The following is a 16,937-nucleotide window of genomic DNA, read 5'->3' as shown; positions in this document are numbered from 1 at the left end:
GTCAGTTAGGTTGAATACCAGCCGAGAACCTACACTCTTCAGAGGGCCTACTCGGCTACACTAACCCCTGAGCCACTATAGGAAACAGGACACTAGATGGACCCTTGGTCTGATTCAGCAGGGTGGTTCGTATGCTCTATAAGAGTTTTCACATTTAAATTAGTGTACATTGTCCAAATCTATCTATATATATATATATTTATTTCTCTTAGACATACCTGTTGCTAATCCCGTGCGTGGCAGATCTCATCAGAGAGCTGCCGGATAACGATAGGAACGGGCAGCCGGCCTGTGGGCCGGGAGTTAACAGCAGCATTGGGCGGGCAAATGGCGCCGGACGGTGGGAGAGCAAGGAGGAGGTGGGCGGGGACTGGGATGAAACTGTGGCGGGGACAGGTGAGGAGGAGGAAGGAAACGGCGAAGGGGGCAGGCAGCTGGGCAGGAGGAGGGAGACGGAGCAGGCAGGAGAAAGCGGCGATGGGCAGGGGGGAGGAAGGAAATTGCCGGACAGGAAGAACTAGAGGCGCAGATGCTCTGCGCCCAGCTTAGCTAGTTCTATATTAATCTTTCAAAATTAATATGATTGCTGTCATGCCATCCCTTTTATTCCAAAGGGAATTAAAATTGAAATGACATGAAGGATAGTGACTACTACAATAATGACAAAAGCGTTTTGTGGTGAACATTCATTTATAAACTCTACAAGTACACAGACGTGTTCATTAATGCACTTTGAGTAAAGAAAACGGAACTTGGATATCCATATAGAGGTTTGATACACTTATCTGCTTTTTAAGGTTTAAAAGACTTAAACATACTGCTTGACATGATGTGCAGCCTCCCATTGCCCTAACGCCCCACCCTGGGAATGCTCAGAACAAGCAGTTGCACTAGCAGCACTTCTGCTGTTTTCCCCATAGCAGTGAGTGGGGAGAATTGCAGAAGTGCTGCTAGCACAACTATCCATTCTTAGCAGCATTGAAGCTGTGTTCTGACTCCTCAGCAGCCCTGGGGCAAGAGCATCAGGGCGATGGAAGGCTGTGCATCTTGTCAGCCACTATTTTTCATCACTTTGATACAAAAAAGTAAGTCCACCAAAAGTAAGTTTTGTAGCAGAAGAAAGAATTACTATCACATAACAAATAATCATTATCATATCTAATGTTTGTTTTTACAGAGCGATGACAGTAAAACATCAGTTAGAGATCGATTTAATGCAAGGCAGTTCATGTCATGGTTACAGGATGTGGATGATAAATTTGATAAATTAAAGGTATGTACCTTTATTGAAAGCCCCCTAATGGCACAGTGGGGAAATGACTTGACTAGCAAGCCAGAGGTTGCCAGTTCGAATCCCTGCTGCTTTGTTTCCCAGACTATGGGCAACACCTATATTGGGCAGCAACGATATTGGGCAGCAGCCAAAAGGCATCATCATCACTGCGCAGGAGATGGCAATGGTAAACTTCTCCTGTATTTTACCAAAGAAAATCACAGGGTTCTGTGGTTGCCAGGAGTCGACACTGACTCGACGGCACACTTTACCTTTACCTTTATTTAATGTTTTCCAAAAATTTGCTCTCACCATAAAACTGCAGTAAATCAGCAGACTGTTGTCAAATTTCCCTGCTCTCTGACTGTAACAAATGGAAGTAACAATTAAAAGATGTTTAGGCCTTAAGCCACAAATTCCTGCATGTACACAATATATATATCTAGCATTCTTGTAAAAAAAATCACTTAGAGCAGAAATGGATAAACTGGTAAGCCTGGGAATAGGAGAGACATCCTCTTTAGCACTGAATTGCTCAGGTGCTGATACATGAAAAGTGGTAAAACACCTTCTAGGAAACATTTAATTGAATCAGAATCTTTAAAAAAAAAATTAAATTAAAACACTATAGGGCATTCCAAAATAGGTAGGGTCACAAGAACCAGACAAAATAAATATCAGGGGTCTGGCTGGCCTGCAGATTACCAGATTTGCCCATCCCTGCTTTAGAGGATGCAGTCTAGTGTTGATGCATAAAGTGTGTGGAGAATAACTGAATATTCATCTTTTTGTTTTGAAATAGACATGTCTCTTGATGAGGCAGCAACATGAAGCAGCAGCTTTAAATGCTGTACAGAGATTGGAATGGCAGCTTAAACTACAAGAACTTGATCCTGCAACTTATAAATCCATCAGCATTTATGAAATTCAGGAGTTCTATGTTCCTCTTGTGGATGTTAATGATGACTTTGAATTGACACCTATATGACAGCTAGTAGCTCATGACTGTCACAGCTTAGGTTTGTGGGGCATACGTGTAATTGTTTAAAATATAGCACTAATGTGGAATACTGCCTTTTTCAATATTCCATAGATTCCTTCAGAAATGCTTCACAAAATCTCACTCAATATTGTAAATGTTCATACCATTTAGTAACAAATGGTATTTATTTTAGATTCTAGGTCCAAAAAGCATCTTCCCAATGAATCTATTTATGTACAACAACTTTTCATTGAAGATTTAACAGCGCTGGCAGCTGTTACAAGAGAGCCACTAAAAAGCACTTATTTAAAGTCTGCTTTAATGATTTTTATTATTAAACTTAAAACTCCCACAGAAATACAACTAACCTGTGGAAGAAATTATAAGCTTGTGGGGATGTGGGAAGTAAGAGTCTATTCATCATATAATTTATAGGTCAACTGTACAGTTTTCTTTTTGAAAAAGATGTAATATTGTTTTCATTTTTTTAAATAACTTATTTTATACATATTGCGCAAATGTAAATATTCTTGTATTTAATGTTCAACTCTGTATAAAAAATAGATATTTTAATTGTAAAACTGTTTTGTCTAATGTTTTATTGGACCAAAGTTGTTGTTTCCTATGTGTAGTGTGTAGGCAATTTTCTTTTAAAAGGCATGTGTTTGATTTAGATGCTTGTTTCATCACATAACTGTGAAGATTTGAGACTGAGTGGTAGTGCATGCTAACTCAGCTCAAGTTTTTCGTTAGTGTGTGGTACCCAAACGATTGCAACCTGTGGTGCCAATCCACCAAGCACTGCTTCTGTACAACCTCCATTCATTCCAAGGAATTTGCATGAATGCCCATTTCAACATACTTTGCAGCAGTGCTTAATGGATTACACCTTGACTTCTCAGAGCCATTTTTTTAATTGCTCTGCTGAAATGCCATGCCTGTGATTTTCTATGCTGAGAGTATTTTGTTTAAAATCTTTAAGATTATAAACTTGCTCTTACATAGTGGTCTCAAAACAAGCCTATTCTTCCCCTCCCCTTCCAAATGCCTCTCAATGAAAAATTCTTAAATTGTATATTGTCTATTTTAATAATTACCTATTGAAGCATATGTAAATATCTGTAAATATAATGTTTAATAAATTCTATTGGTCATGCTAAAAAATGGTTGAATCCTTGTGATGGTGAAATTTTCATTCTCAAAGTTTTATACAGTTTGACAAAAATAAATCTTTGAAAGTTCCATGATAAAATTGTACTTGTATATTCTGATCACTTTTCCTATAGATTGAAGAACCAATTAATGTGATGTTTCTGTTAGACCAGAAAAGTGCCTACCATAATTAAAGGGCGTATGTGGAGGGAGGGATTATGAGATACAGTAGTTGATTGGATGTGGGAGTGACTGCCTCAATTCAAATTCTCACTCAGTTGTGAAAATCACTGTGTCACTTTGGGCCTAACCTAGGGTCAGGCTGTGCATGAGAACTGCTGGGATTGGGCCCGATCCCAGCAGGCCAGCACCGCCCAAACCCATTATGGAAACCTGCCTCTTAAACAAGGTTAAGGGAACAAGCACACCCTTAACCCCATTTACCTGACCATGTGGCAACACTGGTTGCTTTCAGCTGGTGCTGCCACACTGATGGGTGCCCACCCATCACTGGGGGGATCCCCACAATACACTCTGCACTTGTGTGGTGCATTGTGGGATAGCTGGGGGCTGGGACAATGCATCCCGGCCTCTGTGCTGTCAAGGGCAGCAGTGGAGTGTCTGGACACACAATTTGTGTGCCAAGCATCACAGGAAGATCATCTGTGAGGGAGGTTCGATTTGTAAGGCTTGAGAAAGGTCCCATTAACTCTTAGTCTAACCTCCCTCAAAGCTGCTTGTGACCATAAAATGGCCTAGATCATAAATTATCTAGAAGTTAGAGTAAGCAATGAAGTGGCCAAATTTGCAGATGACACCAAACTATTTAGGGTTGTGGAATCCACAACAGATTGTGATGAGCTCCAAAAGGATCTCATCAAACTGGAGGAGTGGGCAAAAATATGGCAAATGTGGATCAGTGTTAGCAAAGGTAAAGTGATGCATATGGGGGGGGGGACCCAAATTCACATATATGCTGATGGAGTCAGAGCTGTCAGTGACTGACCAGTAGAGGGATCTTTGTGTCATGGTGGTCAACTCATTGAAAGTATTGATGCAGCAGCTGTGAAAACTGCCATTTCCATGTTTGGGATAATTAGGAAGGGGATCTATATGTGTATAATGCACTAAGGTTGTACGTGGCAAGCCCCACCGCAGCTGCAACCAATGAAAATGTGGGGCGTGGCTTGACACATACAACCTTAGAGCAAGGCAACAGAGATGATGAAAGCTCCCTGGGCCGGCCTGGGCAGCTTAAGGTGGGGGAGGCGTGGCAGGGGGCCGGATCAGCCAGTGGGGCAGAGAGAACCACATAGTGGCAGAGATGCAACAGGTGGAGCATGGGAGAGGGATGACCAAGGCGAGGATCATGACGGAGGCAGTGAAACCTTCCCTGGGCCCTCCTACTGCCCAAATGATAGGTCAGGCTATTTTGGGGATCTCTGCGCATGTGCACAGAGAGCCCTGAAATAGGCTGAAAATGGCCTGACTTGTCATCTGGGCAGAAGGAGGGCCCAACAAAAGAGATTTCACCTCCTCTGTTGCCCTCCTGCATGGGAGGCAGGGAGCTGGGGGTGAGAGGCAGGGAGAACTAATGTGCAGATGCTTTGCACCAGGCCAGCTGGTTTAAAATGAAACTGCTAATATTATAATGCCCTTATACAAAACTATGGTGTGGTCACATTTGGAATATTTTTTACAATTATTGTCACCATATCTCAGAAAGCACATTATAGATGTAGAAAAAGATGTAGAAAAGGGCAACTAAGATGATCAAGGGCCTAAAGAACACTAGAACCAGGGGTCATCCTATTGTTAAAATATTGTTTGCATTAGCTCTCAAACAGCCAAAAAGCATGGTTGGTTTGCACAGTACTTAGCTATACGCCTTATTAATTAAGCTTGCAGCTGTTAGTAAATAACCCCAGGCCTTGAGGATATTGTATGATGGCACTGCTTAAAGGTATGTCTCAATGGGGAGGAGAAACCAAGGCCACAAGTCAAATGTCTTAAGAGTGTAAATGGGAAATATAACACTTGGAAGCAAATCAGAACCTTTGGGGTTAAAGTAACACTTTGGCTTGTATGCGATGTGCAAGTGCAAAAGTTGTTTACTCAAGGGTATAAAAAGGCGGTGGCCTGACAAGACCGATCACACAGCCACACCCCAAAGCTTTTGCTAGCACTGAAATAAAGCTTTATTTGAAACTTGATACTGGTGTTCGGTGAAATACCTAACCAAGAGACAAGTGGGATACAGGGAGTATTTCTCTTCTAACACTATGAAATTGATTGCCAAGAAATTTGGGACCAACAAAAGGAAGTACTTTTCCACACAATGTATAATTAACCTATGGAATTCCAAAAGTCCAAAACCCATTTTGGATAATCAGTCTGTGATATAGGCATACTGGATCTGTCATAAAGAGAGGGAGCTTTTCACTACTTTTCCCCTGATCAGCCCTTTCCAAAATGTGGGTGTGTATTGTCTGCCTGTTGCAATGTTGTCTGCTTGTTGCAATGTTTTCTTCATTTAAATACTAAGGGGAGATGCAACTGCCAGCTCAAGTTGCAAACTGTCATGCATACCATTCCCATGCTCAGATTGGTTTTCCACAAGCTGCTGCATCTTGCTGTCTTTTATAGTAGTGATGGAGGAGTGGGGACACACTTGCCAATTAACAAAGCCTTTCTCCATTAAAGATTGAAAATCTAGCGTTCAGATTCAAAGACAGTTGGTTATTGCACCATGGCAGGAAACTTAAAAGTTGTAATATTTGCTGCTACAAACTTTGATAGTTTAGATTCTTATAGCACAAAGTAACTCTTATTATGACTGCTTAACTTAAAATGGTTGCTGCCCTAAATTTCAATACTCTGCAGATGTTCTCCAGAACTACTTCCCTCCATGCATGAACTCATGGAACATGTTGATTCCTACTATTATTATTCTCATTTTAAGAAAATATGTCACTAATTGAGTCTCTAATCACTGCACACTGAGTCTTCCCTATTTTCCTGTGGGCGGGGCAGTCTGCATTGCCAGTCAGTTGTGTGTTCTCTCTCACACACACGCTCACAAAATGCTTTTTATAAAAAGAGAGACACTATTCTGGGCTGTCCTCCTTGCTTCACAGGTTTCACTTTTCCTGCACACAGCTATGTAGAAAGAAGCATGAAACCCTCATGTGGTTATAATCTGTGTCCGTGCATGCACTGCATATACTGTACAGATACCTGGCAGTGACTCTCTAATATACTCACATTAAAATGCATACATGCATAATCCTCACAAAACATTTATGAATTTTGCATGCTTTTTTTCTTTTGTTTTGTGCACCAAAGCACTTTTATGTGTAGGAAAAGAAGTGGCATTCATGGTAGAGAAGGCAACCCAGCATGATAAGAGCTCAGATCCTAGCCCTCTTGTCTTCTCTTGATAGTATAAAACAGGTTAGCTATAGAATAGTACCAGGTTTCCTAGTGAGTTTTGTGCCTTAGCATTTAGCATGCTCCAGGACAGTGGGACCTGAAGAGCACAAACCATAGTCAGAAAAACAGGAGCCATGCTATAATTCACTTGTGCTTCTCATGCACACCATGTGTTTTTCTTCCCAGTGTAGATATTTCTGGTATTCGAGTTTGAAAAGGAATTTGTTGCTGTTTTGTTTTAGGGAGTATGTTTGGCAGATAATTGCAGATTGTTAGTTCTCTGGGCAGGCACCATGTCATTTTTGTATTCTGTACAGTTCCTCAGAGCTGGCTGTGCAATAAGACAAAACAAGCAGTTGCCTAAGGCACCTAACCACACCAAACTTCAAGAGGCAACATCATACACATGCATATAAACACATTCTCTGTCTGCAGCAAGTGGATGTCCTATTTTCCTCCCTACCCTTCACAAGGCAGGAGGAAGATAGTTTGCAACTGGCCCCCATGATTAGAGTCGACTGCAGGAGGGAAATAATAGTCACCATTCCACTTCACCTTAGCAGGCTCCTCTCTAGTCATGCAAGTAGCAGTGATGTTTGATGAGGGAAGGTTGGAGGAAGAAGAGGCAGCAATAGCAACTCCATCTCTCAGCATCCAGTAGGTAGCTAGCAAAGCAAGTACTTCTCCCTCTCTGCATAGGCTGCGTGTGTGCACATGTATTTTCCTGTGCTTTTAGAAGCTTTATGAAAACTGGAAATTTAGCAGATCGGATTTTATTTTTTATTTTTTTTGGCCTATCATGCAGTTATTAAAGGCAGAGAAGCCCTGCTGGGATGGGGGGAAAATAGTGGCATTTCTCGTTCAGCATAACCTATCAATATGAGATACACTTTTAATAGACTAGGTGGTATATAAATCCAATAAATAAATAAATAAACGCAATAAATGATCAGTACATCTTGTGAGAAGATACTGGCTCACTTACCACACAGTGAAATACAGGTGAAACTCGGAAAATTAGAATATCGTGCATAAGTCCATTAATTTCAGTAATGCAAATTAAAAGGTGAAACTGATATATGAGACAGACGCATTACATGCAAAGCGAGATAAGTCAAGCCTTAATTTGTTGTAATTGTGATGATCATGGCGTACAGCTCATGAAAACCCCAAATCCACAATCTCAGAAAATTAGAATATTACATGGAACCAAGAAGACAAGGATTGAAGAATAGAACAATATCGGACCTCTGAAAAGTATACAGTGTACTGTGCTTGATTGGCCAGCAAACTCGCCTGACCTGACCCCATAGAGAATCTATGGGGCATTGCCAAGAGAAGGATGAGAGACATGAGACCAAACAATGCAGAATTGCTGAAGGCCGCTAATGAAGCATCCTGGTCTTCCATAATACCTCATCAGTGCCACAGGCTGATAGCATCCATGCCACACCGCATTGAGGCAGTAATTGCTGCAAAAGGGGCCCAAACCAAGTACTGAATACATATGCATGCTTATACTTTTCAGAGGTCCGATATTGTTCTATTCTTCCATCCTTGTCTTCTTGGTTCCATGTAATATTCTAATTTTCTGGGATTGTGGATTTGGGGTTTTCATGAGCTGTACGCCATGATCATCACAATTATAACAAATTAAGGCTTGACTTATCTTGCTTTGCATGTAATGCGTCTGTCTCATATATCAGTTTCACCTTTTAATTTGCATTACTGAAATTAATGGACTTATGCACGATATTCTAATTTTCCGAGTTTCACCTGTATGGGCAGTGCAGCACTGCCCACTTCCCATGTTGCTGCATGTGTGTAACTACCATCAAGGCTGTTGTGTGGCAGAGCAGTGCCACTCCAACTTAAAGTTGTGCAAACTCATTATTTTCAATGAGTGTTGTTGCATTGAGCAGCTACGATTGCACAACTTTAAGTCGGAGCGAAACTGCTTTGCTCCATTGTAGCCCGAATGATGGTTACACACACACAGCTAGCAACCTGGGCAGCTGCTCCAATGCTTGTGTTTCACTGCATCCGTGTGTATATGTAAGTATAATAACAGGGATGTGAAAAGGGTTGTGCTCTTTTTCTAGTAGGGCTTCTGTGCCTTTACCATCTGCACAAAAGGTTCAATTCAACAATGAAACTTTCATCATAATTATATTTCCATACAAGGGAAACCATCGACTGAACTGCATGTATTAACACAGTTGCTATAGACATAGGAGCTCTGATCTGACAGAAAAGGTGGCAACCTGATCTCTACTTCAAGCTGCTTCCTTTTCCTCCCAGCTCCTGGTATTTTCTGCCCTTTCCTAGAAGGGGAGTCAAATAATCCACCCATCCTTATTTTCCCCAAGCAGAGAGTATATACTTGTTGGAGATGCAGCTCCAGATGGCATCGACTCTTAGCACCAGCAACCCTATTGACCACTAGGGGCACTGGGGTAGAGACAGCTCACTCACTGGGGTAGAGACAGCATTCCCTCTCTGACCATGCTTTCTCTGTCTTCTGATTTCCCTTTGTCAGACTGATAGTCTCAGGTTTCATTGTGTCACCTGGAGAGAGACACTTGGTTGTTTAGGATGGAATCCTATTGGATGAGGATGGAGCTGGAAAATATTTTGCAGGAGGACAGATCTGAAGCAGCTGGAGAATAAGCACTGCAGGATGCTATAGACATCTGCTTACAAGTGAGTGATCCAATCATTGTGCATTTGAGAAAGACCAGGACAACTAAGAAAGCTTGGGATACTTAAAAACAGCTCTACAGGTGGCCGTCATTATCCACAGTCCTGGCACCCATGGTTTCATATATCCACAGTCGGACAATGTGGACCGGATCTCATTAGCCATGTTTTTTTTTTAAAGGCAAAATTCAGCTATCCGTGGTTCTTGGGTGGCAGGAAATTACTTCCAAAGCCATTTCCAGCAACCATTTTGCAGGACAGAGCCATTTTGTGGCTCTTTTAAAAAGAATTAATGCACAGTTTTGTTATCCATGGTTGTAGGTCAGAACGGAACCCTCACAGATAACTAGGGCCACCTGTATGCTAAAAAGACTAATATTAGTGTTGGTCTGATTATCAGATTGTGTAATATGAAACTTAGAGAAGGACAAAATTTAACTGAGCATGTTAATCAAATCCTAGACACTGCAAGGAGATGTGCACAAGAAAATGTAAGACTTCCAGATGAAGCAATTGTTGGGTTTAGTTTGAATAGTCTGCCTGAGAGATTTCAAGTAATATATTTTGTTTTGGAATTTTAAAAAGAGATTGATTTGGAATTTGTGATTTCTAGACTTCAGGATTTTGATATGAGATCAGATGCAGCTTCTAGTGTAGTCTCTGACCAAAACGAATCAGGTTACAGCATTTCAAACCAAACAAAAGAGCAAGGTCTGTTGGCTGTGTAGGAAGCCAGGCCATTTGCAAGTCAACTGTCCTCAGAACAAAGGCCCTGGTTACAAGACCACCTCTAAATACCAACTGCAGGAGAACAACAGCAAGAGAGAGGGCAGGCCCTCAGCTCTTGCCTGTGGGCTTCTCAGAGGCATTAAGTGGATCACTGTGTAAAACAAGATGCTGGACTAGATTGGCCTTGGGCCTGATCCAGCAGAACTGGTCTCATAGTAGAGCTGCTTAAAGAAATTCTAAGAGGGAATGACTCATCACCCAGAATACAATAAATACAAATTACAATGAAATAAAAAGGCTAAAAGCACAATTTAAAACATAAAACTATGTTTAAAACTATCAAAACTGTATCTAATTAAAAGCCTGGGTGAACTAATGTGTCTTAACAGACTTCTTAAAAGTTGTCAGCGATGGGGAGGCTTTTATTTCAGCAGGAAGCACATTCCAGAGCCTTGGGACAGCAATGGAGAAGGCCTGTGACGAGCCAGTGGCAATTGCAGATGAACCGCCCTGATGATCTCAATGGGTGGTGGGGTTCATAGTGAAGATGTTCAGGGCTTTATAGGTTATAATCAGCACCCTGTATTTTGCCCGGAAACCTATTGGCAACCAGTGTAGCTCTCTCAGGACTGGAGTGATATGGTCTCTCTCTGAGATGCCCCAGAGACCAACCTGACTGTAACATTCTGAACCAACTGCAGTTTCTGGACTACATACAAAAGCAGCCCCAATAGAGCACATTACAGTAGTCAAGTCTGGAGGTTACCAGCAGATGTACCACCATCTTGAGGTCATTTGTCCTAAGAAACGGACGTAGCTGGTGTATCAGCCAAAGCTGATAGAAAGCACCTCTGGCCACTGCCTCAACCTGGGAGACCATGGAGAGGTGTGGGTCCAGAATCACTCCCAGACGATGTGCCTGTTCCTTCTGGGGAAGTGTGACTCCATCCAGAACAGAAAGATCCAAATTTATTTATTATTTATTCATTCGATTTCTATACCACCCTTCAAAAAATGGCTCAGGGCAGTTTACACAGAGAAATAATAAATAAATAAGATGGACTCCCGAGTTCCGACCTCTCACAATAAGTACCTCCATTGCATCTGGATTCAGTCTCAGTTTGTTATCCCTCATCCAGCCCATCACAGCTTCCAGGCAGGCATTTAGGGAGGTTTTGTCTTCTCCTAATGATGTTGAAATAGAGAAATATATTTGAGTGTCATCAGCATACTGGTAACACCCTGCACCAAATCTCCTGATGATCTCTCCCAGCGGTTTCATGTAGATGTTAAACACTGGAGACAATATGGAGCCCTGAGGGACAAAATACAAGAGTTCAGATTTTGAAGAGCAACAGTCTCCAAGGAACACAATCTGAAATCGAGAGGTAGGAGTGGAACCACCCCCACTCCCGTCAGACACTCCAGAAGGATACTATGGTCGATAGTATCAAAAGCCACAGAGAGATCCAAAAGAATCAACAGAATCACACTTCCTCTATCAATTCCTAATTGAATATCATCCATCAGGACAAGCAAGGTAGTTTCCACCCCATAGCCCGTCCGAAAGCCAGTCTGAAATGGGTCTAGATAATCAGTTTCCTCAAAGACAGCCTGAAGCTGGGAGACCACCACCCTTTCAATTACTTTGCCCAACCAAGGAAGGTTAGAAACAGGCCTACAGCTGCTTAACTCTGAGAGGTCCAAAGCAGGCTTCTTCAAAAGAGGTCTAATAATTGCCTCAAGGCAAAGAGGCATCCTGCCCTCCCTCAGAGAAGCATTTATGATTTCTACTGGGCCTTCTACAATAACCTGCCTGCCAGATAGTATAAGCCATGTCGGACAAGGGTCAAGCGAACAAGTGGTAAGCTGCACGCTTCCAAGCTAGATGGCCAGATTTGGCTTTAAAAAAGCCAAATTCTGGCTTACTGCCCATTTGACCCACAAGTATACCCCTTAGGTTCTGGCAACTCTGCTTCCAAGCATCTTGTCCAAATCCTCAGGAGTCACAAACTGGAACTGATCCTGCCCAGGGGCGTACCTACTATTAGGCAAGGGGAGGCAGCTGCCTGGGGGCACCCATGCCTCAAGGGGCCCTCCAGAGGCAAGTCACATGAAGCAAGTCACATGACTAGATATTGTGAAGTAAGTGTGTGTGTGTGTGTGTGTGTGTGTGTGTGTGTGTGTGTGTGTGTATCAGCAAGGGGCCCATTTTAAAATTTTGTCTCTGGGCCCACTCCAGCCTTGTTACGCCCCTGATCCTGCCTAACCACATAAGAGGAGTCGCTGGACATCTCCGCATCAAACACTGCCATAATTGTTAAATATTTAAAAAATAAAAAGAGAAAACATGGTTTTTTCTCACTCTTTAAAGTGGGGATTCTTGTTTGCTTTAGCAACTGGGGCCTTTTCAAACATTTCTCTACCTTAGTGGGAGCCTCTTTTCCAGAAGCAGTTCCCCTGGGTAACATTTAAATGACCCAACCTTATGGACAGGGCCAAGAACATGGCTCCTAACTACTAAATTGGCACTCTAAAGGTTCATGTGTGCTAATTTTGGGGGGAAATGGTATAAGGCAATGATAATCTACCGTTATCTTTATGTTCTCCCGCTGCCAGGGCAGGAATAAACAGTCCAGATATCTTAAGCTACTTCTTACATGTTTTGAGTTACTTCTAAAACTAATCTTAATGCTGTGCCATAATTGCAGAAAACTCATTAGAAGTAGAAAGAGGGTAGATTCCTTCCTTCCCACCCACCCTTCCATTATATGCATATTGGGGAAGTGGGAATCCTAATCTATCTATATAGGTAGCAGTATGTGAACATTAAAGTTGGCCAGTTAGTTCCCATGATGCATAAGGTGTGATAATATCATAAAAGGTAATTTTTTTAAAAAAGGTGTTTGAAAGTGCAATTGTACACAAGTTTATTCAGAATGGAATCCAGTTGTGTTCAGTGGGACTTGCTGCCAGGTAAGCATACACAGAGTTTCAGCCTGTGTACATGATGCGTGTGTTTTAAAAGTCATGGCACCCTGCTTTGTTTGTGTTGTCCAGTGTATGACAAGGTGGGAGAGTTGCAAGTTCACCTTGCCTAGATGCTGACCCAATACCTTGAGCTTGCCCTGCAGTTCCTAGCATGAGAGAGAGAGAGAGAGAGAGAGAGAGAGAGAGAGAGTGAGTTACCAACAAAAACAACCGTTAAATCATGCAGGGGTTCCACTTCGGCAGGACACCAATGTGTGAAGATCTTAATTTTGGAGCCTGGACCTAAAGGCCTTTGGAGGCCCCCTTTGCTGGAGCTGCCCCCCACCTTGCTACAAGTTAAGCACCATCCCACTACACACACAGAGTATTTTTTAACAAGTGGGTTCTTGAGGGTTCAAACAGCAACTGAACTCACAAGAATGTAAGAATATAAAACTGGTCTATTTATACAGATATGCATTAACCAGGGGCGTATCTAGGGTGGGGCAGGCAGGGCATGTGCCCCCACTTGAAGGGGGGCACCATTTTGTAGATTTTTTTTTTAAAGGCTGCCAAAAACAAAATGGCCACTGTGCATGCTCAGATGGCAGCCAGGCCTTGCAGAGGTCATTTGAGCATGCATGGTGGCCATTTTGTTTTCAGCGGCCATTTTTATTAAAAAAAAGATTATTTTTAAAAATGGCTACCGCACATGCTCAATTGGTCCCTGCGAGGCCCTAGAGGCCAGCGGGGGGAAGGCAAACCCCCACGGCCTTTAGGAAGCCCCCTGAAGGGGCTACAGGTTAAAAAAAATCAATATAATATAAGACACTGTACACATATTCAGATTGGCACTATGTACAGAGAATCAGGGCTTGTGAATACTGAACTGACGCTTATGAGCTAGGATTGTATTCATTTGCTCTTACTTTGCTTCTTGTGATAAGTGAGTTAAATGTGATGTCTTAATAATATGGTTATTAATGGTGAGTTTGTCTCTGAATCAGTGTGAAATCCGTATTAAGGCCCACTGGGAGTTTCTTGCTCTCTTTCTCTCATTTTAACTGTCTTTCTGAAATACTAGAATATATTCCAAGCAGTGACACAGTTTATTCTGCATATCCTTTAATTATTTTCAGAGTATGTGGGAAAAGTCAAATTCTCCATTGATTTTTAAAACTTATGTAATGGTGATGCTACAATACATAGTAGAGAATTAGACAGGCACTTCTGTTTAGTTTTCCAAGTACACCTCCACATAGTATTTGGGTATTTGATGAGCCCCAGAATACTGAAATTTGTAGTTTTCCAGCATTTTTTGGTCTGGCTATGTCCACTGCTAAATAGTTTTTTAAATATTAAAAGATTAACAAGCTTGACTTGTATTTTTGAGCTGATATTATGGTGAAGTTATCTGAAAGATGGGTGTCAGATGTTTGGACAGGGGGCGCAATTTCAGTGTTTGCCCTGGGCGCTATTTTCCCTAGATACGCCTCTGGCATTAACAGAAACATTTCAACACACATCTAAACATATTCCCATCCCACACGTTTCTTTCCCCACTCCCCCCTGTCTCTAAAGCGCCCGGCCAGCAGAGACCACACCACACAGGGCAGACTAAAGAGGGGGCAGGGGGTGATGGCCTAGACGTCAGCCCCAAAATCCAGGGGTAAGAGCGCCACTGCGGGGGCATCCACCTTTGAGTCTACGTGGAAGAATCAACATCCTTACCTGTAGCAGCCCTCAAGATGTAACACCAGGCTGCAGCTATCGCGCTGAGGCAAAAGGTGCTATTCCAAAATGCCCAAGAAGTTAGTAGGAATTTGTTTTGCCGTCGATGTCTATAGTTAGTGTGGGCAGGACTTTCCCTCGGCGCTCATTCCCTCCCTGCCCCCCCCCTTTCCCGCCCTCAAATATTGAAATGCAGGACTCAGTCATGTATGCGCTGAAAGCCTGGGAAAAGCCACCGCGTAGGCGAGTCCCTCAGACGCCCTGAGGTGTGTATGTGTGCGAGGCCAAGAAGGCGGCGGCTAGCTAGTCCTCCGTTTCCCGCCTCCCCCCGCAGCTGAAGCTCTGTAGAAGGCAAGGCAAGGACCGGGGCCTGTTCCTTTAAGGTGTCTCTCGGCTGCCCGCTGCCCGGCCCTGTGAGAGCGCAGCCCAACCAGGCGGCTGTTGAGACGAGGAAGGCACAGCTGAGGTCCCGCCGCCGCCGCCGAAGCCAACGCTGGGGGCTGGGCAGCTTTTGCACTGCAGAGTAGGAGGGCGCCCGTCTGGGGAGAACTTGGGAGTTCTCCAGGGCCACCCCAACGCCTGGTGAGCGGGGAGACGGTCGTGCTAAGTGCGCTTCACTAAAGGGGGTGCTTCCGAGGGGAGAGGGAGTCTGCGTCAGATGATGGAAGGGGCTGGAAACGAGGGGAGCGGCGGCCGTGCTTTAGGGGCATGGGGAGGTGGAATTTCGAAGGGAAGTTCTTGTTCCCGGAGCTGTTTTAAGACGCTGCGTGGGTCGCCACTCCTGCCCTGCAGCAAAATGCCTTTTTGTGAAGCCGGGTTAGTTGCTTGGCCCCTCCATCTCTCTGGCTGCCTAGTCTCTTGGTATCACTCCCCCGCCTTCTGCTGGTCCGTGTTACTTTGCAGCAGAACCCTCTTTTCAATGCCTGTCTGTCGGTTCTTCCATCCCCATCTCTTACAACGCGGCGCGCGCGCGCGCACACACCCTGCCAAGTCCACTTTAGCAAGTCACGCTGGGTGGTGGGAAGCTGTTTTTGTCTGTCTTGGCTGCGTTTTGAGCTTCTTGGCTGATACATCTGCCTCTTTTCCTGGAAGTTGTTGTTTTTTTCCCCTTCCCCTTTAGTGAGAAAGAGAGGATCCCAGCATCTTCAAAGTTTCCTTTTGCCAGACCTCAGCAAAAGGCTCTGTACTTGGGGGGCGCAGAGTAGCGTGAAAGTTCTGTGATTTCACTTCAGACATTACTTTTAAATCCCTTTAAACAAACTGTGTTTGGCTATGCCTTGCTAGCATGGTAGTGAAGAGTAGGATCACCTATCTTGGGTGAATTGATGAGAAGACAACTTCCAAGCAACTCAAGTGCTCTCTAAAAATGTGCTTTGTTATAAATATATGTGTATGGGCCTTACCTGTGTTTTGAAGTATTGATTCAAACTGATGTTATAAATGGATTTCCACTAGTCCTTTCTTATAGCAATTTGCTTGTTGTTGTTTTAATACCTAGGAGACTTTCAAGACCTTTGTGCCAGACCTTGAGAGATCTTTAGCATTTCAAGGGAGCTGGAGTTGAACCAGACCATCTGCAAGGAAGTAGTGTGTCAGAGGCCAACAGTGTAAGTGAGCTGATCAAAACCGAATGCAATCTTTAGGTGACTTTTAGCTAAGATTATTATCTGATGTGTTTCTCCTAGATTGCTGAAACCTAGATCTGATTTATGGAGAATGAGATAGCCTGTTTAGTGTCCTATGCAGTGATGATGCTCCTTAAAGCATCTTAAAACTGTTCTGGAGCCACTGTTCAGGACAGGGTACTGAATTAAGCAGGCGCAGAATATATTTTCTGGATCACAAGAAATATGTTCTTCATTGCTTAAAAGGAATAAGGTCAGATTAGAAGAAAACCTTGTTTCTAATTAATACATCTAGATAGCTAGTGTTGAAACAGTTTGGGGTTGTGTTAAAACATGTTCTCAT

The 16,937-nt window shown here is 43.1% G+C and overlaps 2 protein-coding genes and 1 long non-coding RNA gene across 11 annotated transcripts in view; 2 read left to right on the top strand and 1 right to left on the bottom strand.

Moving 5' to 3' along the window:
* The window catches only part of ANKRD12 (ankyrin repeat domain 12), a 125,510-nt gene extending 122,091 nt beyond the window's left edge, over nt 1-3,419 (top strand). For all 7 annotated transcript variants that reach the window (XM_053244094.1, XM_053244090.1, XM_053244093.1 and 4 more), the window contains 2 exons: nt 1,178-1,273; nt 2,076-3,419. In XM_053244094.1, the coding sequence (XP_053100069.1) occupies nt 1,178-1,273; nt 2,076-2,261 (282 nt within the window). In that variant the 3' untranslated portion in view covers nt 2,262-3,419. The remainder of the gene's footprint in view (nt 1-1,177; nt 1,274-2,075) is intronic.
* LOC128322586 (uncharacterized) overlaps nt 1-15,106 on the bottom strand; it is a 29,941-nt gene extending 14,835 nt beyond the window's left edge. Inside the window, exons 1-3 of the long non-coding RNA XR_008305796.1 lie at nt 14,970-15,106; nt 11,362-11,453; nt 1,586-1,637 (exon numbers count right to left, since the gene is read on the bottom strand). This is a non-coding gene — a long non-coding RNA (uncharacterized LOC128322586). The remainder of the gene's footprint in view (nt 1-1,585; nt 1,638-11,361; nt 11,454-14,969) is intronic.
* Nucleotides 15,107-15,132: 26 nt separating this feature from the next.
* The window catches only part of TWSG1 (twisted gastrulation BMP signaling modulator 1), a 28,243-nt gene continuing 26,438 nt past the window's right edge, over nt 15,133-16,937 (top strand). The window contains exons 1-2 of one of the 3 annotated variants that reach the window (XM_053244100.1): nt 15,133-15,235; nt 16,468-16,576. The gene's annotated coding sequence lies outside the window, so the exon portion shown is untranslated. The other 2 variants (XM_053244099.1, XM_053244101.1) reach the window with 2 other exon arrangements.

Source organism: Hemicordylus capensis, chromosome 4, assembly GCF_027244095.1.
Source record: "Hemicordylus capensis ecotype Gifberg chromosome 4, rHemCap1.1.pri, whole genome shotgun sequence".
NCBI classification, from domain to species: domain Eukaryota; kingdom Metazoa; phylum Chordata; class Lepidosauria; order Squamata; family Cordylidae; genus Hemicordylus; species Hemicordylus capensis.
This window is presented reverse-complemented; position numbering and strand designations above follow the sequence as displayed.